At 41.3% G+C, this 24,992-nt stretch overlaps 1 protein-coding gene across 5 annotated transcripts in view; it reads left to right on the top strand.

Annotated features, from left to right (window-relative positions):
• The first annotated feature begins 4,391 nt into the window (after positions 1–4,391).
• PAN3 (Poly(A) specific ribonuclease subunit PAN3) overlaps positions 4,392–24,992 on the top strand; it is a 257,273-nt gene continuing 236,672 nt past the window's right edge. For 2 of the 5 annotated variants that reach the window (XM_067148373.2, XM_067148372.2), the window contains exon 1: positions 9,090–9,476. In XM_067148373.2, the coding sequence (XP_067004474.1) occupies positions 9,263–9,476 (214 nt within the window). In that variant the 5' untranslated portion in view covers positions 9,090–9,262. Of the gene's footprint in view, positions 4,520–9,082; positions 9,477–9,502; positions 9,627–24,992 lie in introns of those variants that run through there. The other 3 variants (XM_067148377.2, XM_067148376.2, XM_067148374.2) reach the window with 3 other exon arrangements.

Genomic DNA, 24,992 nt, shown 5'->3' with positions numbered 1-24,992 from the left:
CAGCTACAGGAAGTTATTAACCGAGTCCAAAGCTGGGCCTTGCAATCTTTTTTTGTTTTTTAGCTGAGAAAACCTCAGTTGTACACTTCTGTCGACGTCGGCTTGAGCATCCTGGTGGTGGAAGTGATGGTGGTGTGGGTAATTATTGTTCTAGGAGGAAGTACAACTGGGCAACCACACTCTGTATAACATTAAAAAAAGAGAAAAAATGAAAGGTGTCTGACACTTCCAAACCATAGCTCCGCTTGCGAAACAGTGTCTTGCCTGTAGTGGACACCTGCAGATTTCTGGGTCTCCATTTCGATAAGAGACTAACGTAGCGGCCCAAAATCCGTCATCTGAAGGTTGCCTGCATGAAGAGACTCAGCGGCACATCGTGGGGGTTGTCCGTACGGTGCTGATACGTTTCTACACGGCAACTGTCCTCTCCTGAATAGACTAAGGTAGTGCGATTTATGGTTCAGCATCAAGATTTACGTTGAACCTTTTAGACAGTGTTCATCATAGTAGAGTTGGGCTGATAACGGGAGCTTTCCGTACTAGCCCAATTCCAAGTGGGAGTCCCATCTTTACGAAAAAGGAGACAGCAGCTACTCTTCGCGTACGCTGGCAAAATTCGTGAAATGCCGCTACATTCAAGCTATCAATACATATTCAGTAGCCAGTACCACCAGATTTACCAAGACAGGCTGAATGCCACACGGCCAGTTGGGTATGGGGTTGTGGGGTTGATATCTTGCGTCGTGAGTTACAGTAGATATGACTATCGGTGGTTATCTTGAACGGACTTCTAGCGAGGTACCTCCGTGGTTATTTATACGACCGTATATATGGCTAGATCCACTCAGTGGAACCGAGGTGAACACAGATGGCTCTGTTCATCGGAGGTAAGTCCAGGACTTAGTTCACCAGTATCCGGCTGCATGACATGTCTTCACGGATGGTTCTAAGATCGGGGAAAATTTTGGTTGCTCTTCCGTCACCAATAATGTAAGCATGAAGTTCTCGCTTCCTAGTGTATGTAGCCTGTATACTGCGAAGTTTTTCACCATATTAGAAGGTCTGCAACTTGCACTTGGATGACGAAAAAAACCACTTTCTCATGTGATGTAACGCGTTAAGTTCTGTGCAGTCTATGTACACCTGTTTCTCGCAGCACCCACTGGTGCAGCACATTCATGACCTTCTAGCCAGGTTATGTGACATTGGCATCAGAATCACTTTCGTTCGATTTCCAAGTCACGTTAGGATCGCCAGAAATGAACTTGCGGGTGCAGCTGCAAAGGAAGCGGTACTTCTACTTCCAATGCCTATGAATGTACCTGCTTAAGATATTTGTTCTCAGCTACGTCGAACCATCTTGGCGTCACGGGAATCGGAGTGGCTAGCTATCCTTGCCTGAAAAACGTTGGGAGCAATTAAGAAGACAACTACCGTGTGGTGGTCCTCATCCCGGCCTTCACGGAGAGAGGTCATAGTTTTGTGTAGGCCGAAGATAGGTCATGGACGATCTACGGACTCTTATCTCCTAAAAGAGGGGGAAGCCCCCAGTGTGCTCTTCTGGTGCCGACTTCACCGTGGCCCACATCCTCACAGAGTGCGCCGTTTTCTCTGGCCTATGACGGAGCCTCGGCCTGCAGGAAATCTTCGAACTCATATTAGCCGATGAAACGACTACTGCTGATCTCTCATTCGCTTTATGTGTGAGTGTGGATTAATCAAGGGTATGTCATTTTCAAGTGATCTGTTACTCAGTCGATTCTTTAGTGACCTTTTTGGCTTTATACAATACTTTTGTTTTATTTTGTAATTAATTTCGAAATTCCTTCCTTGAATAAATATTGTTTTATTTTAAATTTATTTTCCACTTATCTTGTTCAGAGAGGATGGTAACCTAATTGTACTTCCTCTGCTGTAGATGCAGTACAATCCACCACAGTCTTGTGGCGAATATGTCGGTCTTCCCTCTTCGTAGTGGCCCGTGTGTGGCCGGACTCCAGTTTTCTTGATACAGTGGTTTTCCGTAAACATTGCTGCCAACACCGATGCACTCATCTCTGAAAAGTATTTCTGCAATATCACAGAAAGAACATCTACCTTATGTAGCTCTATTGCACGGCCTCGTTCAAAGTCAGTAAGCTGCTGATACTGCATTCTTCGTCTCCTAAAGGCATATTTGACTCACATCTACCTCACAATGTTCATATCGGACGGTGGCTAATACTCACGAGGTGTACCGTACAGCGCTTATTCTAGAGCAAACATTCTTTGTAAGGTCGAGGACGAACTTGACTCTGCTAGCGAGAACACGTACGTGCCTCTCGCTCCGCTGTTCCTCTTCTCGCCAGGTGACCCGTTCTTCCTAAGTGCAAGCCAGGCAACTGTACTTATTAGTACTTTTCCGAAAGAGCATTTGTTAGAGCTGAGCACTTCTTAATGCTCGCTTTTTCTCTTCTCTTTCAGGATTTCTTTTCAGGAGGACGAGGATGACAACGGCAAACTTCAGGGAAGGTCCCAATGGCATGACGTTGGCGCGCGGAGTTGTCTACAGCCGAGGCCGCTTCTGGCGAATGCCACAATGGATGGAAGACAGCTCGGAACCGAAGACATCGTCACCATCGAAGGGGCCGGAGCAAGAAGCATCACAGACCGAGGTGGAGACGGAGCCCTACAGGGACGGGTGTGACCCCCCTGACGGCTTTTTCTTCACCGAGGGCCACACCGAACCGGAGTACGAGGCGCTGCTCGTCTACTACAGGCCGGAGCACCCTGTTCAATCCGAACGGGGCCTAGTCCTGGACAGAGTGCGGCACCCTCTCCAAGGAGGCAAGAGGCTCCCGACGACCATGTCTGCGGAGAGCTATCTACCAGGAGGCCTCATCATCAGGCATTACAAGCAGGAGTGGATGCGCGACGTCGAAAACGAGCTCTCTACTCTGTTTCAGGTCGTCCGACTACCAGGGAGGGACGTCGTGCCAGGGACGAACGCCGGCGCCCTCAGGAGGAGGGCCGAAACGGAGACCAGGGAGGCCATCACCCAGACGCCGAGGAGGCTACGGCATAGGGCGGTTAACACCGACATTGTCCAAGCCACCCAGCCGGAGACAAGCGACGCCACCACGGAGGTGGAACATGCCGCCCCTGTGCGACACAGGCCGAGCAGCTCAGCACTGCGAAGTGGACGCGGACTGCTCCTCCATGGACCACTTCTCGAAATGGACGCAGACCAAGGCCCACCAGGAAAGGCCTATCACCCGGGCGCAATCCAGGAAAGCGCTACGGAAGACGGAGGGCAGCACGGCAGTAGAGGAGGACGCCCCCTGGCGTACGGAGGCTGCCGTCCAGGCCCTGCCTGCCAGCGAGTCTGTCGAGGTGCAGACATCGATATGCGCCCCACAGAACAGGGAACACAGTCGGTTGTCAAAACCGACCGACGCCATCGCCGCCAGCCAAGAGGAGGAGGAAGAAAACGGCGACGCAGCGGAACCACCCGCTCCCAGGGGTCACCAGGCCGGGAGGAGGGCTACCAGAAAGAGGCGTCTTCCCATGCCGAGAAGAGACCCCCGGGAACGGGAAGAAAAAGACGCCGCCCCCGGACAAGGAGGAAGAAGAAGACGCTGGCCCACCAGGAGAGGGCCGCCCAGCCACAGGACAGCAGCTGACCGAGGAGCCAATCAGGAGAGGACCACAGCGGGTGGCGGCAATCAGGTGAGACCGAAACGCTCCCCTCAACAGCTCTTGCAGTGTTTCCGCTGTTTGAGGTGGGGCCACCGTCAGGTCAGCTGTGGGCTCCAAGTAAGGTGCGACCGTTGTGGTGGTGATAACCATTACACGGCCTGCGCTACACTTGAGGAGGCACCGGTGTACGCCAACTGCGCGGGGTGCCACCCGGCCTCTTATCGCAGTTGCCCTGGATGAATTTGAAAATACAGGAAGTAGGGAGGGTGTTACAGGCCGCGTACGAACAACAACGGAAGAGTATGTATAAGGGATGCTGGCTAGATAAAATTAAGAGATACTTGGGGATGATAGGCCTGGGGTACATGTGGGAAGAGGTTAAAATACATGTGTGAGAAAAATGGAAGAAGGGTTTTCAAAAGGCGATGGTTGTGAGTTTAGCTTGGAGAGAATAAGGGGGTAAGTATTGGAATGTGGACGGGTGTTTTTTATGTTTATGGGGGTCTTGTATAACAGTACCCAGTGGTTTGAGTTGGTTAGGTATTTTCAGCAGTTAGTAAAATGTAGGTGATGTGGTCATAGTGAAGGATGTAGAATGCGAGCCTGGAGGTGAAGTAAGACCGGGTGACAGCGATGGGCATGTAGATTGCGAAGTAATTGAGTATGTAAATAATATGGTATGTGGAAAGGTAGATGCCTTACCGACTGCGAGATTGCAAGTCAGTATGCGATTGTTGTCATTTGGTGTGCTTTAGATCCAGGTTAAGTATGTTAAGGAACAAGGATTGCGAAGTAAGCAACTGTTATACAAGGACTGAAGTGGAATCTGCTGTAGCGTAAGGTCAGCGGTTTCTTTTTCTTTTTTTTCAGAACTATCTGTTGTGACGCTCATGTGGTGAAGGCACGGTCAGGGTAGGGCTAGATTGGTTGTTTTGTAGGTTATTATATGTATTATTATTATTATTATTATTATTATTATTATTATTATTATTATTATTATTATCTTTATTATTATATTAATAGGATTATTGCTTTGTGAACATGTATCTGGGCTGGAAGCCTGTTTTGTTCATTAATAATAAATAAATAAATAAATAAATAAATAAATAAATACATAAATAAATAAATAAATAAATAAAATAGATAAAATAAAATATAGGGCCATGGCGCGGGCAGAGAGGAAGGAGGCCCGGCGCCATGACCCACAACCATCCACCAGGTCTCCGTCCCGGCGGGCTTGGCCTCATTCTCCGGGATCGAAAACTGAATACAAGGGACCTCAAGGGGATCGGGCGGTGCGACAGGCACTAGTGGCTATTGCCGCATGGCTCGGCAACCGGCAAGGCCCGCGCTAGCCATAGCAGTGCTTAGAAGGACTGATCCCCTGAATAACTAGAAGGGCGAGGAATAGGCTTACGACTTGTGCATGATACCTATTCCCAACTAACACAATTACCTGGACCTCTCTCCTTGCATGTGCTACTTACAAAATGTCAGGTTTTACATGTAGGCATGTTTCTATTTCCGCCTATGTGGTTTTGTCCTGACCCTTATTACCCGATTACACCACTATTTGATACCCATTACCATATCTGGCCTGGTAACATGCTGAGCTTGGGGACAGGCAGATACTCCAGTAGTATCACACTCCCACTCCTCCCTGCTATCTCTTCTCTTAGAACTATTAGCATGTCGGAGGCAATGTAGATTAGGACGATTGCCACGCGGGGGGAGCGAGCTTCGCCCCCTCCCCCACCGATAACAAATTTTGAAAGGTCATTGTGGCGTTAGGCTACTAGCACCACTCTTGACTAGCGCTCATATTTTACTAGGCGTCATCTTTGAGATGTATAAACACGCCTCCCGAATTTCATTCATCTAGCACAACTCCTCTTTGATGCTGGAAATTTATTTCCCGCCTGTGTATGTACCGTAAACTACCTATTAGCATTTGTACTACCATTTCCTATCACACAAATCGCCATCTTAAGTTCCCTATTTTAGGTTTATCAATATTGCAAACTTTAAATTATTAACTGTGAATTCTGTTAAGGAATGTTCAGAATGGTGGAAGCATTCAGACGAAATTATGTCTCGAAACATTCATTTTATGTCTCAAGACACCACTAGATGTGATGGATCTGACGGACAAGCAGCATCTAGAGGATATGATCCACGATTGCGAGAGATAGAAAGATCCCTCTTATTTCAATTGTTTGTCCAAATTTCAATCTAGCTTTCTTCCCGTGGCCTCATAAAACTTTCAACATGCCACAGCATCAGTCCCATTGAACTGTCACCTCATACGGTACCGGTGCAGTACGTTATTATGAAACAGGTCGATTTAATTAACGAGGAAAGAAATTCTATAATCATCACCTCTATACAACTACAGAGAGTGGTGATGATTATTGTTTTAAGAAGAAGTTTACAAGTAGGCAACCATCCTTTAATAACACTAATCAGAGGGAAGAAACTGAAAGGGTCTGACACTTCGAAAAATGAAGTTATCGCCCAAAGAGAGCGTGTAAATCAAATACTCCCCAGGCCTGGTAAATCTAATACTTTCGGGGTCGGAAAAGAACAAGAGATGACCAAGGGAGGTCGAATAGGTTACATGTAAGCGAGAAGCATGGAACGAGTAAGTGGATGTAATACCATGACTTACCTAAGGACCCGTGGTCGCCAACCCACGCTCCTGGGACCCCTTTCAGTCGCCTCGTATGACAGGCAGGGGATACCGTGGGTGTTATTCTATCGCCCCCACCCACAGGGGTCAACTAAGGAGATTTCCAGGGGCGTGGGCCTCCGAAATAATGAATAAGCCTTGAAGAACCGGTCCAAAATGATGGGAATTTTTCGATTGTTGTTGAGATACCGAGCCAACAGTGGAGACCAATTAATGACCAGTGGTGGGAAGACGATGTCCACAAGTTCTTATTAACACATTCGGTCACTTAATGCAATAAAAAACTGTAGAAAATGTCAGAAAGTCTGTTTTTTTATTCCGTTTTAGCAGATGAAACCACTGACATCAGCCAAATCGAACAGTTTTCTTTCTGTGTACGTTAGGTAGAGGACCAAACCTTCAAAATCAGAGAAGATTTTCTGACATTCGTCCCCGTTTTTGACGTCACTGGAGCAGGTTTGGCCAACACAATATTGGAGACCTTGTCAACATTAGGGCTTGACCTAAACAAAATGAGAGGTCAAGGGTACGATGGTGCTACCACGATGAGCGGACAATTCAGAGGAGTACAAGCTTCCATCAGAGAAAAGCTACCGTTAGCCCTGTATACACATTGTTCTTCACACACTCTAAATTTATGTTTGTCAGATGCGAGCAAAATACTTTCTATAAGAAACTGTATGTGTGTCATAAAAGAAGTCTGTGGATTCTTTGATATGTCAGCCAAAAGAACAAAAATATTGAAATCAATGATTTCTGAATGTTGTCCAGAACAAAAGAAAAAGAAACTTATTTCATTGTGCGAAACCCGATGGGTAGAAAGGCACGACTCAGTAATTTTATTTAAAGGCATTTTGGAGCGTATCTTTCTCTCCCTTTGCAATATAGAAGAGGAATTAAGTGATTAAGCATCTAAAGTTCACACTCTAAGTAGTGCTATTAGTCAATTTGCATTTCTTGTTAATCTTTTTGCTTTGAGCCGGATGCTATCAACCACGCATAACTTATCTGAGGAGTTTGAAAACAAAAATATGGATCTTCCACAGGCCTTGACTAACGTCACAAGTGTCTTCCACCTTCCATTGAAGGAGAGGGCAAATGCTGATGACTTATTTAAAGCCTTGTATAATCAAGTAAAGTCATTTGCTGCCAAACTTAACATTAAAGAAGAGATTCTAAGAATTTGCCGCCTTCAAACAGCACGTAGAATCGTCCTCAACACCACAGAAGAAGAATACTATCGAGTGCCATACCTGGACGATTTTTGTAACTCACTAAAAGAACGCTTTGAATCTCACAAGGAAGCAGTTGCATCCTTACAAAACATCCTTCCACAATTGTGTATCATAACAGATTTCGGTTCATTGGAGGTTGCTTTTAGTTTCTACGAAGAGATAAAGAGATTGTGCAAAGTGAGTTTATGTTGTGGAAAGAAAAGTGGAGTCAGGAAAATCCTTCAAATCTTCCAAAAACGGCTGTAAGTTCTGTAGAAAAATGTGACAAGACTTTCTTCCCCAACATTTATACACTTCTCAAATTACTCGCAGTTCTTCCTGTTTCTATCGCAACCGTAGAAAGAACTTTCTCTAGCTTAAGGAGACTGAAGACTTACGTTAAGGAAGAGCACATCTGAAAGTAGGCTTAACGGGCTTGCTTTACTCTCTATCCACAGATACATTATAGTTAGTGACGAAGAAGTTCTTGATAAGTTTTAAGTACCTATACCAAGAAACCTGGATGTCGTTTTGTAACCATTGGTGTACTGTATGTATGTATGTATGCATGCATGCATGTATGTATGTATGTATGTATGAGCCCAAATCAATGTTTCCCTTTTCCTTTCTAAAGTGTTTGAAATCGTCTGACCTCTTAAAATTCACTCTATGTTAAAATTACCTAACCTAATCTTACATTAATCTTGGCCCTCCCCCCCCCCCCAAAAAAAAATATATTCTATATTCGCCACTGAGATTTACTGAGGATAGTCTATTCATGACAACTATGAGAACCACTCATGAGAAGCAGTGATTCATCGATGAATAACCACAAACACACGAACCTTCTTACACCTCATCTTTTTATTCTTTTTTTTTTTTCTATTTGCTCCCCTGCAGTGTAAGAGTCCCTCCACTGATCGAGGGATTTGGCCGTGTGGTTAGAGTCGCGCAGCTGTGAGCTTTCATTCCGGAGATAGTGGGTTCGAACCCCACTGTCGGCAGCCCAGAAGATGGTTTTCCGTGGTTTCCCATTTTCACACCAGGCAATGCCGTGACTGTACCTTAATTAAGGCCACGGTCGCTTGCTTCACACCCTTAGACCCTTCCTATCCTATCGTCGCCATGATACCTATCTGTATAGAAGCGACGTAAAGCAAAACGGAAAAGAAAAAAGTCCCTCCACGTCTCTATCCCTCATATGCAGGTACCGATTTTATTCTAGTCGAGTTAAATGTAAAATTTACTTTGCACACGAAGAAGCATGAGTTCCGGTCGATCTTTTGTACAGTTATTTCAAAATTGTTGTTTCTAAAACTGTCTAATGTACCCACATATTTAATATAATTTGACTGTTTCAATACGTCAGGCGATATTTTGCACTATGAAAGCTGCATAACGTCAACCAAAGAAAATGCAATAGAATCCTGTCATACCATGCTCATGTTTTCATGCGGGGCGATATTATGCATTTGTTTCGATGCGCACGCATCATTCGGAACTAGAAAGCAACAGAAGGGAAGCTTTTGTTGTATTATGAAGTGTGTTAGGGAATCGAGTTTACGTCAATATTTCGTTATAATGTGTCGAGAGCTGACAATATCATGTAACAAATGATATATCGGAATATTGCAAAGTTTGTATTGCTTTATTTTTTACATGTAAAAAGCTAACGGGAGTCATGGACAATTTATCTGGTGGCGTTAGAAAACCAGCTGTGCAAGTTAACAACAGGGGAAATTATATGAGTACTGGATTAACAGTTTCAAGCATGGGAGCATGTTACCATGGGGATGACACTCTGCTTCTGCCTAGAACTCATAGTATCAACAACATCATTTTTCCAGGGAATCTTTCTTACCCAGAAAATAGAATCAAAACCCAGGAACCATCATGTAAGCTTTTTAATGGGTCATATGGGTAGCTAGTAACACAGAATTAGAACAGTCAAGGCACTGACATGTGACACTTGCTGCACGTCTTGTCAGTTGACAGCCTATTATTTTTAGTCGTGAGTGTGAGCGTGACAGTCTGTATGAGAGATGGTGAGGCGCAATTTTAATTTTCAGTGAATTATTTGGTGATGGTAGCATGTAAAATAATTTAATGTTTGTAAATATTATAGGTTATGTCTTGGAACAGCTGATGACTGTCTACAGATGTTGAGATGTCTGAGTAAGCTGATCATTATCACAAGCAGTTCAGAAATCAACAAATATTTAATTTTATATCCATTTAACGAAATGTTGATGTACTCCAGGTGTATTATTTGAGAACTGACAAACAGTTGATATTTTGATAATCTTATAAAAGGGTACTCTCATCACTATCACAGTCTTGGCTGTAGCATGCTTTAGAAAATATTAGGTGTGCATTGTGTTTGTTTTTCTAATCAGTAGTTGGGATATCAGGATGGACTGAATGTGGTACCAGTAACTGCTTATGAATAGAAGGCTGCTGTGGAATGCTTGTGTTAAGCTAACATATGTCTTCTATTTGTTTTGATTGTATCTCTTTGTTTACTGTAACTTTCTTTTCTCACAAGTGATGACCACAAAAATAAATGATTGAATGCTTCAATAATAATAATAATAATAATAACAACTCCGGGCGAGTTGGCCATGCGGTTAGGAGCGCGCAGCTGTGAGCTCGCATCCGGGAGATAGTGGGTTTGAACCCCACTGTCGGCAGCCCTAAAGATAGTTTTCTGTGGTTTCCCATTTTCACACCGGGCAAATGCTGTGGCTGTACCTTAATTAACGCCATGGCCGCTTCCTTCCCATTCCTAGGCCTTTCCTATCCCATCGTTGCCATAAAACCTATCTGTGTCGGTGTGACATTAAAAAAAAAAAGTAATAATAGTAATAACAGCAATAAACACAATAATATGAAATATTTTCATTTAAGCGGTTGAATGCTGTTTGTATCAGTGAAGAAACAGACACCTTTGATATTTTCTACGGACATCATTTAAACAATTTTATGCTTATGATGTTTCTTCTTCTTATTATTATTATTTAGCATATGACATGCATTCATTTAAAGTACAACTACAAGAACACAAAGGGGTACCAGTATAAAAATATAGCCTATGTTCAATCAACTACTCGAGCCTATCTTCCATTCGAGCTGTCACAGTCGTAGTAACTTAAATGTATAGTAACTGTTCAAAACATAGATTGTGATATAGATTGTCTCTAGAGTAGTTGGAGTCAGAAAGTCACTGAAGTTCCTGTTATAAGGGTGATTTGGAATTCCTATAAGTTCTGGCAGCCAGACAATCCTAGTGATCTTGTTATAACAAACACATTGTCTTATGTTTGTATGTTGCTGTACGACCACATTCATTTTGTGTTCACAGGCTTAGGATTCGACTGCGGGTGGCATACAGCCAGCAGGCAGGTTTGTTTCCATACAGAATGGTAGATACTACTAGTTTAGTCATCATACTCCTCATAGTTCAGGTAGCTTGGGAAAGGAAACAATGCTAGAGAGTGAAGAGCGAACGACTGAACATGAGTATCAAGACAGAAAAGGGAGATATGAGTTCAACACTTACACGTCCACTAAGACTTGACTAGCAGGGCTAACACAGCGTCACAACAGGCTACACTAAGCTGCCAAGTAAGGTGCGTCTAGTGACAAGACCGTTTGTCTGGTTTGGTTAGATCATTGGCTAGTGACAAGACCATTGGTCTAGATTGGTTAGACCATTGGCAGTAGTGCTTTAGTATCAGGTTCGAAGTTTGGAGTCTTAGAAAAATACTGCTTAACGATATTTGTAGTAGCAGAGAGGAGATGCTTGCCAAGGAACGACCTGCCCCAAGAAAGTATTCCGTTGAAAACTATATCCCGTGCACCACAATTTTAGTGCCATAGGTTACCACTTGTATCACAACACTTTCGTTCGGAGTGACTCTCGTTTGTATCTCCTGGATGGCGTGATAGGGCGGTGCACAAGGTTGCCAGCCTTTCTACTTAGGAATGAAGATAAGCACTAAATGACGTTTCTTTTGCCATATGGACAGCATGTGCTGCGGCCATAGGAAAAAAACCTCTCGAAGAGAGTGTGGCCCCGAAGGTGGTGGTGGTGGTAATTATTGTTTTAAGAGGAAGGACAACTGGGCAACCATCATCTTTTTTTTTCTTTCTTTATTTTTTTTGCCTCATTGGGCCATTTCAGCCAATCATTTTCTGGTTATTATCTTCGTTTCCTTCCTGAATTGCCCAGTAGCGTTTCATTCATTATGATCTTTTCTGTCGTTTCTCATCTGTAAATGCCCTCTATTAACCCTTAAGTGGGTAGGTAATAAACAAGAAACTCCTGCATAGTGGGGAATCATTTTCAGTAAAAGTTTTCTTTAAAACAGAAATAGTTTTTGCCAATGTTCACCTGCTTTAATATTATATTATGTTAAACTTTGCATAAAAGTATACGTTACAATGTAAAAAGCATTATTATTTACAAATACAACTATTTTGCAGCCGATCCAGTGTCAGTGCAAAAATTACATATGCGCCATTTCATGTTTACTTCAATTCAGAGCACATTGAGATCCTGTGATACACCATGTGCTATGTGCAGACAAGAATTGTCATGTGTAAATATGAATTCTTCTCCAATAAATGGAGCAAAAGCCATGGCACAATCGGCAAGAATCTTGATGTCACGCTGAAGTTACCATTCTCAGTGAACAATTCTGTTTGGACCTTCATGAAGATGCTGCCACAGTCTCCACTAAATGCTGTCCTAATGGAGAAGGTGTATTCTGCATACCATTCAGGTGGTGGTGGTGGTGATTGTTTTAAGAGGAAGTACAACTAGGCAACCATCCTCTATATAACATTAATCAGAGAGAAAATTGGAAGGGGTCCGACAATTTGAAAAATGAAGGTGTTGGCCAGAGAAAGACAAGGGCCACGAAGGGCGTGAAAATGAATGACACCCTAGGTCTCAAATGCTCTAATACCATTGGGGTCAGAAAAGAACAAGAGTTGACCGAGGGAGGTAAGATAGGATAGATGAAAGTGAGGAACCTGGTACAAGTAAGTGGAATCAATACCAGGACCCAGCTAAGGGCCCCGTGGTCGCCAACCTGCACTTTCAAGTTGTGAGCCCCTGAAGCCCCTTTTAGTTGCCTCTTACGACAGACAGGGAATACCGAGGGTGTCATACCATAATCCAGATTTTCCGTACCATCTGGAGGTTGTAGAGAGAATCTGGAAATATCACTTTGCTCTACTGCTGCACAGTCCTTTTGGAGTGCTGATGAGTAGCTTGGTGCTGTCTGGTCATATCTGGCCTCATAGCAGGTTGTCGAGTTTGAAGATTTTGTCCAAGGTGTCTTCGAACTGTTTTCTGGCTCACATTAACACGACACTTGTGCAGTTATTGGGAGATCTCTTAGGACCTGGGTGATGAAAAATCTGTTATCTTGGGTTGATATTTCTTTTTTTTCCAGATCCAAGTCTTCTGGAGTAACTGCACTTCTCAAAACTGTTTTACTGCCTTTACTAACCATTGCTGACAGTTTTTGTGCTTTCTGAAAAAAAAAAAAAAAAAAAAAAAAAAAAAAAAAAAAAAAAAAAAAGAACACCATGTTACAGTGTTTAGTGCAAGAAAAATGCTTGTTTGTGAAGACTTGTTATTTAAAGATAAAAATTTCATGATGTTCCGTATTGAACTGTATCACAATTAAATTGAAATAACAAATAACGTAGTTCAATCTATTCAATACAAATAAATACACATTTTCACAACCGGAACAATTACAGACTAGACCATCAAGCAGTCGGCATCTGAAATCACAGTGCCAGAAATTGACTGTGTTGCGCTGATCTTCAGGAGCTAGCAATTCGCTTCAATCAAGTGACTCATCTTTGACTTCTACACAGTTTTGGGACTTTATATTTATTAAATTGTATAGTGACTTCGCGCCTGATAATATATGCATGCTGGCTCACATAACTGTTCACCTCTTCTCGTAAACATTTTGAGACAGTGCTGAACCTTGCGTGTGTTGTGCTACTATTGAGAAGATCGCGTCTTACTTCTACTTCTTCTAGATTTTACGATTTAAAATTGCACAGTGCCAATCCCCAATCCTCTTTAACTGGTTTTGTGAAAGATTCATTCTTTAATTTCTTATTTACGTATGCATTTGCATTTTATTCGGCTGATGATCACCCAGATTGGGGTCGAAACCGGTACCGCTTCCGCTTATAATTAAATAGAAATGTAACGCTACATTTCTTATTTATTTGTATTGAATAGGTTAAACTACATTATTTGTTATTTCAATTTAATTAAGACTTGTTATTGCATGATAGTGTTGATAAGAAGGGACCATGCAGCTAGTAAAATAAATTAAACCAAACTTACCATTACGTTTACACTTTTGATTGGATTTTTCTGCCCCAGTGTAGTGCAGTGTATAGACAATATGTTACTTTTATCTTCCATTATAGATGATACAGAAGTTACAGTAGTGTTTGTATTTTGTATTTAGGAAATATGTTAGGAAGTTTGTCAGTGATACAGACCACTATCTGATCTGTAGCAAACTAAGTATCTCTAGGCCTAGGATAGAGAAAGTGAAATCTGTCTGCTGACAGATAAGGGTAGAATATCTCCAGGATTCGGAAATTAGAAGTATGTGGATATGATTAGTGAATAGTTCCAAAGAATAGACAGTAAGCAGGTTCAGGATGGTAACCAGGGATGCTGTTGTAGAAACAGCAAGGGATGCCTAGAGAAAAAGCAAACATCGTGGTGGAATGATCAAGTGAGAGCAGCCTGTAAGGGTAAAAAGCCACTAACCTACTATGCTCCCACGTGGCGCGTCCCAGGTGACGGATAGGGGGTGTCCTAACCGGCTTGCCGGCGGACTTGAGGGAAATAAAATACCTCTCGCAGACCAAACACACGACCCCCTGTGGGTGGGAGACGCAGACGAAGAATACACCCACGGTATCCTCTGCCTGTTGTAAGAGGCAACTAAAAGGGGCGACCAAGGTATGATTATATTAGAACCATGAAACTCCTTGTGATTAGTACCACCACACGGGGATCACCATGGGTCGCTTTTCCTTGCGCATAATACCACTATCTTAGGTACCAAATAGGTTTGTGATTAGTAGCACTATATAAGTGACACCATGGGATCACGGAACCCATGGTTCTGGCTTGCCTATGATTAGTACCCACTACATAAGGAACACTACGGGATAGTATGAGTCCCTGTGGTTAGTACACTTAGGTGATGAACACAATAGGTTTGCGTCGCCTTTCAATGGTGCCGCAATGTGCAAAACACAGTAGGTCTGTAATACATGTTCAAATATCATTTACCTGTGAGTAGTACCATAATGTGTGGAATACCGCAAGTCTACACTACTCGTGATTAGTAGCGCCTGACAAATACCACGGTTCTACTTTTCTAGCGAAAAGTACCATTATGAGGGGCCGATGACTTCGATTTTGGACTCCTTTTGACTACAAGCATCATCGATTCACTATCGTGCTATAGAAGCCGTGCCTTGGTCAGTAATATTATTGTTTTACGCCAGCTTCTGTGCATGTGAGGCACTGTGGGTTGGTTCCACTGATCGTTTTTAATTCATATCCATTCATTCATTCTTTGTGCTCACGTTTAGAATTATGGTCAGTGGAGGATTTTGGGTTTTTAATTTGTCATTTCATTTCGTACCATTAGGGGCTGATGACCTAGATGTTAGCCCCCTTTAACAACGAGCATCAATCAATCATTAAGTGTAAAAAGAAGGCATATAAAAAATGGCTCCAGACAAGGACTGATGCAGACAGAGAATTGTACAAGGATGAAAGAAACAGAATGAAACAAAAATAATAGTTGAATACAGGAAGAAAGTAATGAGAAGACTTTTATAATAATCTGGAAAGGCTAGGTCAAGCAGCAGGGAAACCTCCCTGGAGAGTAATAAGGGATCTTGAAGATCTTCTTATTGTTCATGGGAGGAGGACAATGATGTTCGTGAAATGATGGTTGAGGAAGTTAGTTAGTTAGTAAATAAACTCCATTGTCGTAAAGCAACAGGAATAGATGAAATTAGATCTGAAATGGTAAAATATACTGGGAAGGCTGGGATAAAGTGGCTTCAAAGAGTATGGAATATTTGTAAGGTAGCTTCTGATTGGACGAAAGCAGTAATTGCACCTATCTATTGGCAAGAGAACAGGAGGGATTTCATCGATCAGTATAACAGGCAAGGTGTTGACTGGCATTTGGGAAGGGAGGGTTGAAAGTAAGTTGGATGGAAACAGGTATGATTTCAGACCACAGAAGGGTTGTCAGGATCAGATTTTCAATATGCAGCAGGTATTTGAAATATTCTATGAGGGGAGTAGACAGTTACATTATATGTTTTATAGATCTAGAGAAATGGAGCTCGATAGCTCCAGTCGCTTAAGTGCAGCTAGTATCCAGTATTCGGGAGATAGTGGGTTTGAACCCCACTGTCGGCAGCCCTGAATATGGTTTTCTGTGATTTCCCATTTCAACACCAGAAAATGTTGGGGCTGTACCTTAATTAAGGCCACGGCCGCTTCCTTCCCACTCCTAGCCCTTTCCTGTCCCATTGTCGCCATAAGACCTATCTGTGTTGGTGCGACGTAAAGCAACTTGTAAAAAATAAAGATCTATATAAGGTATACGACAGAGTACTGACGGAAATGATGTTATCCATACTGGAGGATTTTGGGATTAACGGTAGATTATTAAAAGGAATCTGAGGCATTCATGTTGACAATTGGGCTGCAGTGAGAATAGGATGTTAGTAGGCTATAGTAAGTGAGATTGAATTAAGGTGCAGCAAGGATAATGCATTGAGCTCACAGTTGCAATCAACAATATTCTGTAAGTCAGCTGCTGAACGAAACCATCTTTGTTGTATGGGAATTAAATTTAGGTAGGCTCAGGATATTTCTAATAATTTAAATAACTAAATGAGGCCTCAGAGAGTTACAAATAAAGGATTGTGGAGGTGTTTAGTAAATTCACAGAGGCTTGCAGACTGAATGCTGATAGGCATAATAACAGTATACAATGAAGGCGTGCATGTGTTTTTATAAAATGAATCTTGGGAAGAAACAGTCAAGAGTCAAATCATACATAGAGAGATTTTTTCCTGTTGTGTATTCCTTTTTGTGTTTGTAAAATAGGTTTCTAGAGCGTGAAATTGTGTTCACCAAGTGAGTTAGTCGTGCAGTTTAGGGTCGCGCAGCTGTGAGCTTGCATTCAGGAGATGGTGGGTTTGAACCCCACTGTCGGTAGCCATGAAGATGGTTTTCCATTTTCGCACTAGGCAAATGCTAGGCTGTACCTTAATTAAGGTCATGACCACTTCATTTCCGACGCTCTGTGGGTGGAGGCGGTAGAATAACATCCACGGTATTGCCTGCCTGTTGTAAGAGGCAACTAAATGCGGCTCCAGGGTCTCTTAACTTGAGAGTGTGGGTTGACGAATATGGGGCCCTCAGCTGAGTCCTGGCATTACTTTCACTTACTTGTGACAGGCTCTTCACTTTCATCTACCCTATCCAATCTCCCTTGGTCAACTCTTTTCCGACCCCGTCGGTATTAGGTTTGCGTGGCCTGGGGAATCTTTCATAGTCACGCCCTTCATGGCCCTTTTCTTCCTTTGGCCGATACTTTTATTTTTCAAAGTGTCGGATCCCTTGCATTTTTCTCTCTGATTATTGTTATATAGAGGATGGCTGCCTAGTTGTACTTCCTCTTAAAACAATAATCACCACCACTACCACCACCACCACCACCACCACCACCACCACCACCACCACCACCACCACCACCTTCCTTGCCACTCCTGGCCCTTTCCTCTTCTTTCGTGGCCATAAGACCTGTCTGTGTCGGTGCAGTGTAAAGCAAATTGTATAATAATAATAATAATAATAATAATAATAATAATAATAATAATAATAATAATAATTCTGTTCCTGTTGTCAAAATTTAGTTTCCGTTATGAAGAATTTTATACAACTAAAATAGAACTGTTGCTCTGCAGTGTATACGTGAGGTCATAATCATTCACCACCGATCTACATTTAGGGCTGTCACCCAAGAGGCATTTTTCTGTCACTTGTTTATCTTGTTGTGTCTTAAATTATTTCAAATTTGGTAAATTATTCCAGTCCCTAATTCCTATTAACAAATATTTGTCCTCTTGAATTCCAATTTTACCTTCATGGCCTTCCTACTTTTAACGCCTCTTAGGCTGATTCGTCTACTAATGCCATCCCTGACAGTTTGAAACATACCATTCACTCGAGCATCTTGTCTCCTTACTCGTAAGTCTTCCCTGTCCAAAGTTTGCAAGATTTTCATTACACTAGTCTTTTGTCCAAAATCATTCAGAACAAATCACACTGCTTTTCTTGGATTTCTTATAGTTCTCAAATCATGTAATCCGGTGAAGGTCCCAATTGGGGACCTCAGCTGCTAACAGCAATTTGTTTTACATCTCACCGAGTATGGTGACGATGTAATTAATCTCATAATAGAACCGTATTGAGGACAATATATTAAAATTATAAAATCCTTTTAATAACAACCACCTACTCAATACATTATATTACTCATTGAATTATAAAATTTTTAAAAGGATGTATGAAGCATGGACTAATTCCCAAATTTCTAAAACACCTTCAAAGAAAAAACTTTTCGACTTCTGATTTACGTAAAACTCAAACGAAAGTTAATGAATTTTGGTTAAAAAACGAAATCAAGGCGCATTACAAAAAGAAATCGTTCCTAAACCTACAGCTTTATAAGACGCATCTTGAAATATCCTCTAGTATGTCCCCATTAGAATGGAGTTCATACTCCATGTTTGTCAATGAAAAGGTACATGACATAGTGAAGAAGAAACAAACAACATTAGACAATAAACTGATACAATTGCAAAACACTAAGAATAAACAGAGTAGTGTCAACAGTAAAACTAACCTCCCTTCCGCCAACTTAAAATCATTTTCCTACTACGGTGAACTTATCTAATACCGACTTTTCAGATAATGAACTATCCCTCCTTGATAAAGACCTGAAATTTAATTGGCCTAACCCGAAAAAAACCGACGATCTGATTACTACAGTCGCGTAAATTGAATCTAACATTCAAAAACTCCCCGTAGAAGTGCATAAAGACATTAAATATGAAATAAAGAAAAAGCTTCCTTTTCTGGCGAAAGAACTGATAACTACCTCGAATCCGACCCTTAGCAAACAAATACATGATGTACGAAATAAAATTAATAATAATAATATCATCGTCACTAAAGCTGATAAAGGTCCCACCATAGTATTACTACATAAAGATGATTACATAAAAAAAAACGAAGATTTCTTCGCTAATAGCAGTTTTACTATTATTAATAAAGATCCCACCCCCAAAATCCAACGAAGTTTGAAGAACCTATTGAAGAATCTGCCGTTCTTACTACAAGAACACGAATATCAGAAACTTATAATAATGAACCCGAAACTTCCAACTGCAAAAGCTTTGCCAAAAATCCATAAAAAAGACGTACCTATACGCCCTATTATCAACTGCATGAACAGCCCTTCTTACAAAGTTTCAAAAAAATTTTTGCATAATTTTCTCAGTAAACACTTTAAATTCAATAATACAGCCTATATAAGAAATTCCGTTGAATTTTGTGAAAAATTATCGAAATTCAATCTTGAGCATAATCATATAATAGTATCCTATGATATTACCAATATGTATTCCAATATTCCGGTAAGCAAAACTGTCAAGATTATTAAATCAAACCTTTTAAAACACAATAACCTTAGCAAATGCGAAATAGATAATTTCATCAGTCTGTTAGAATTTGTACTTAATAACAACTATTTCACCTTCAATAATAGAATATATCATCAAAAGGGCCTAGCAATGGGTGACCCGATCTTGGGCATTCTAGCTAATATCTTTATGGATGATTTGGAAAATAACAAAATAATCAATAATATTAATGGTCTTCAATTATGGTTAAGGTATGTTAATGACACTTTTGCCATTATAGATACACAGAAAAACGATAGTCATAGTGTGCTAACATCCCTTAATGAGCTTGACAATGATGTCAAATTCACTAAGGAAGACGAGATCAATGGTTCTCTAAACTTTTTGGATTTAAACGTTTCAAGAGAGAATAATAAGTTCATTTTTCAAATATTTAGAAAGCCTTCTTGTGCCCCCATCACTATAAGAAACGATTCCTTACATCCGCAATCTCATAAACAGGCTGCATTTTTTAGTCTTGTCTATAGAGCATTAAAAATCCCGCTGACAACTGAAAATCGCAAAAAAGAACTAAACTATATTAAGGATTTGGCCAGAATTAACGGCTATAACCCCTTAATGATTAATAAAATCATTAACAAGATAAAATTAAAAACCGCAACGAATTTGATTCTGGACAAGCCTAAAAAAACGAAATATGCTCCCTTCACCTACACAAATCCAGGCCTATTTCAAGTTACTAACCCTTTAAAGAAATACGATATTAATATCGCTTATACGACCCGATATACGAACCGTAATATATTCTTCAATTCAAATATAGTTAACATTAATCACAATAAATTCTCGAACTCTGGTATCTATAGGCTTCAATGCACCCATTGTGGATTCTCCTACATCGGACAGACTGGACGTAGCGTTTTGACCAGATACCTTGAACACTACAACGCTTCGAAACATAAAAGGTATTCCAGAATGAGCACCCGTATGGAAGAGACTGGCCACAGTTTTACTACAATTGAAAAAGACCTTCAAATCTTGAAATACGTCAATAAAAGTAAACTTATGACAGAGTATGAGAACATTTACATATTCCTAGACCAGCATTTTAACGGGCATCAAAATTTAAATGATACTTCAGAAATTAAAAGTCCAATAATTGAGAAAATTCCAGAACTACTCTCTCTTTTCAATATAAATAATAATAACTTTACGAGAATCTTTAATTATACAACTGTTAATAATACAACAACTACTACTCTACTCCCCTCTCATGCGACACCCCCTCCACGAATACCCGACCCGCCTAAGGAATCGGTCACCCCTCCCCCTCACATGACTCACTCCCCGCCTCTACGTATACATACAATACTAGAAGCAGCAATAAGGTTACTCGCCAGTTTGATTCGCGCAGCCAACGTTAGCGAACACCTCACACTAGTCCCAAGGGTAAGCCTCTTTTTTTTTTTTTATAATATAACTTTATTTTTCCTCCCTTTTCTTTCTTTCCAGATTTCTAACTCCAATTGTGCCATAATCTGCTCCATTCATCTCTGGTTTGCTAGAACTCTCCCTACTTTCAAGTTATAGTTACTTAACGAGTCCAAATTGGTGTCCTACGTTGTATAAGATTAATTCTACTGCTAGCGTGTAAATACGGACTAGTTCAACTGGTATTTCCTTCTGGCATTGTGTTGGCTCTCCTACAGAATTCCTAACTACTGAAGTTCACGTCATTTTAACCTTAGTTTCGTCGCCATGCGCCTTTTAACTGACTCAGTTTGACTCGTACTATTCAATAAACTCTATTTCAACTTTTGTTTTGCTCAATTTAAGAACTCCATAGTCAATAATTAATCCACGCTTCACGCATTGACATATATTTTAAGATCCACTATATCTATCTCTTTTTACTTTAACAACCTCATGTTTGTTTTAACTTTATAGACTACCATCGTTCAAAGTATTCCTCTACATACTTGCTGTTAATCTGTACATATTGTTATAATTTCATGTCTAATGTTATCATTTTACTTTTGATTATGGCTTTGTCACTCTTTTAACAATTTTTATCATTCAGTTCAGGGCCCTAACCTAATCTTTGTAAATTAAGGCTGATGATGTTCGCTATGTCGAACGAAACATGTTCCTTTATTTAAGACACCTCATGATTATTTTATAATTCAATGAGTAATATAATGTATTGAGTAGGTGGTTGTTATTAAAAGGATTTTATAATTTTAATATATGGTGACGATGGTAAAGGGATGGGCTAGGGTTTGGAAGGAAGCGACTATGGCCTTAATTAAGGCACACCGGGCGAGTTGGCCGTGCGTGTAGAGGCGCGCGGCTGTGAGCTTGCATCCGGGAGATACTAGGTTCGAATCCCACTATCGGCAGCCCTGAAGATGGTTTTCCGTTGTTTCCCATTTTCACACCAGGCAAATGCTGGGGCTGTACCTTAATTAAGGCCACGGCCGCTTCCTTCCAACTCCTAGGCCTTTCCTATCCCATCGTCGCCATAAGACCTATCTGTGTCGGTGCGACATAAAGCCCCTAGCAAAAAAAAAAATTAAGGTACAGTCCTGGGATTTTCCTGGTGTGAAAATGGGAAACCATGGAAAACCATCTTCAGAGCTGCCATCAGTGGGGTTCGAACCTGCTATCTCCCAAGTGTGGCCCAAACCATGCAGGCATTTGCTCGGTCACAACACTATGGTTGTTGTACCAGGCTTTCGTAGAGCCCCTGTTTTTCATAGCCGAATAAGTTTTCCTTATCTGTCTTCTATACCTAGAAAAACACTAACTTCTGGATGCAGCTGTCTCATTTACTGCAGTCCAATCAGACATGGTTCATACAGCTTCATGCTACTTCATACAGTTCATTGAAGTAACTTTAATTCATCATACACATCTTCTTTTTTTCTTCTTTTATTCGTTCCACTTTTTCTACCAGGTTTTCCTTTGTTTACCTACAGCTTCTGTACACTGTAGTTATTGTTCCTCATAGCTGACTATTTTCCATAACAGGATTCGTTAGATAATGGAGCTTATCACTAATGGTGGCATAATGGTACCCACAAAGGGAAACTGGTCCTGTTTTTTCTGTTCCCTATCTTACTGGTTCATGGTGTGGGTTACTGTAGTCATGTCCCAGTTCGTGAACCATGGGCAATGGCTGAGTGGCCTAGTAAGTGGTCCGGAGAGTCGGGATATCAGTTGCTATGGAATGGGAGTGGGCATCTCGGACATATCTTGAGTCATGGCCCTCCTTGTGCTCAAGTGGCTATGACTATACAATTCACTGGTGGTCCATAACCTGTTAGAGGAAAGATCCTCACTTGGACTATGTGCAAGTAGGGTAGCATCCTGCTTCATGAATTTACTGAGCTCAGAACATTTTAAGCAAGCCTTGGACCTATGGGAGTAACAGAGTCCCACTCCCATTTGACAGGCGAGGGACTCCTTGGAAACAACTTGGCGAACAAAATGGAATTCGATGGGGAGCTATCAATATTAATGGGGCTTATGGAAGAAAGAAAGTAGAACTGGCTGAGTCAGCAAAGAGGATGCATCTGGATGTGCTAGGAGTAAGTGATATTCGGGTAAGGGGAGATAACGAGGAAGAGATAGGAGATTACAAAGTGTACTTGACGGGTGTTAGAAAGGGAAGGGCAGAGTCTGGGATAGGGTTCTTTGTCAGGAATACCATTGCACGCAACATAGTTTCTGTTAGGCACGTAAATGAACGAATGATGTGGGTAGATTTGTCAGTTGGAGGAATTAGGACTAGAATTGTCTCAGTGTATTCACCATGTGGGGGTGCAGATGAGGATGAAGTTGACAAGTTTTATGAAGCATTGAGTGACATCGTGGTAAGGGTCAACAGCAAGGATAGAATAGTGCTAATGGGCAATTTCAATGCGAGAGTTGGGAATAGAACTGAAGGATACGAAAGGTTGATTGGTAAATGTGGGGAAGATATGGAAGCTAATGGGAATGGGAAGCGTTTGCTGGACTTGTGTGCTAGTATGGGTTTAGCAGTTTCGAATACATTTTTCAAGCATAAGGCTACTCACTGCTACACATGGGAGGCTAGAGGTACCAGATCCGTAATTCAGGAAATCTGTTAGGAATGTACGAGTTTTCCGGGGATATTTCGATGATACAGACCACTATCTGATCTGTAGTGAACTAAGTATCTCTAGACCTAGGGTAGAGAAAGTGAAATCTGTCTGCAAACGAACAAGGGTAGAAAATCTCCAGGACGAGGAAATTAGACAGAGGTACATGGATATGATTAGTGAGAAGTTTCGAAAAGTGGACAGTAAGCCGGTTCAGGATAGAGAAAGTGAATGGGTGGCATACAGGGATGCTGTAGTAGAAACAGCAAGGGAATGCCTAGGAACAACTGTGTGTAAAGATGGGAAAAGGCGAACATCTTGGTGGAATGATGAAGTGAGAGCAGCTTGTAAACGTAAAAAGAAGGCTTATCAGAAATGGCTCCAAACAAGGGCCGAGGCAGACGGGGATTTGTACGTAGATGAAAGAAACAGAGCAAAACAAATAGTTGTTGAATCCAAAAAGAAGTTGTGGGAACATTTTGGTAATAACCTGGAAAGGCTAGGTCAAGCAGCAGGGAAACCTTTCTGGACAGTAATAAAGAAACTTAGGAAGGGAGGGAAAAATACTTGAAAAAAGGCTAAGGATAATAATAGAACCACAACTACAGGAAGAACAATATGGATTCAGAGAACACCGATCAACTACTGATCTCATATTTGCACTTAGAATACTGTTAGAAAAGCATTGGGAGAAGGGCAAAGACTTAACACTAGTGTTTTTGGATCTCGAAAAAGCATTTGATAGTGTTTCAAGGAAGACTATACGGGAATGCTTAAGAAAGAAAAATGTACCCAAAGGGCTTATCCAGAAAGTTAAAATGCTTTACGAAGACTGCTGCAGTTGTGTACAGATAGGAAATGGTAATTCTGATTGGTTCCAAACCACTAAAGGAGTGCAACAAGGCAGTACCCTTTCACCCTTACTTTTTATCACTGTCATGGATGAAGTCATGAAAGAAATTAAGCAGAAGAACAATATGGACATCAATGCATTTGCAGATGATGTAGTAATTTGGGGAAATACAGAGAAGGAAGTCCAAGAGAGGCTGACCACTTGGAATGAACATTTGAAAGCACACGGATTAACAATAAATAAATCGAAAACTGTTACTATGTCTGTCAACAGGCAGAAGGAGAAAGGAAAAATAATGCTGGAAGGTACACAGCTTGAAACAGTAGACCAATATAAATATCGTGGGTGCATCATTTCAAGTGATAACAGATTACAGCATGAGATTAACAACCGCATTCAAAAATCAGCTCAGTTTTACCATTAAGTTTGGAACCTCCCCTGGAACGAACAAGTTCCGTTAAGATCAAAGCAGATTCTATTCCAATCATACTTCACCCCCATAATAACATATGGCCTAGAAACCTGCACAACAACCCAACGAGTGGATAGCAAACTACAAGCCGCAGAAATGAAGTTCCTACAAACTATGGTACAGAAAACAAAAAGGGACAGGGTAAGGAATGAAAGAATAA

Source organism: Anabrus simplex, chromosome 5, assembly GCF_040414725.1.
Source record: "Anabrus simplex isolate iqAnaSimp1 chromosome 5, ASM4041472v1, whole genome shotgun sequence".
NCBI classification, from domain to species: Eukaryota; Metazoa; Arthropoda; class Insecta; order Orthoptera; family Tettigoniidae; genus Anabrus; species Anabrus simplex.
The sequence above is the reverse complement of the archived record's forward strand: the minus strand, read 5'-3'. Positions and strand labels throughout refer to the sequence as shown.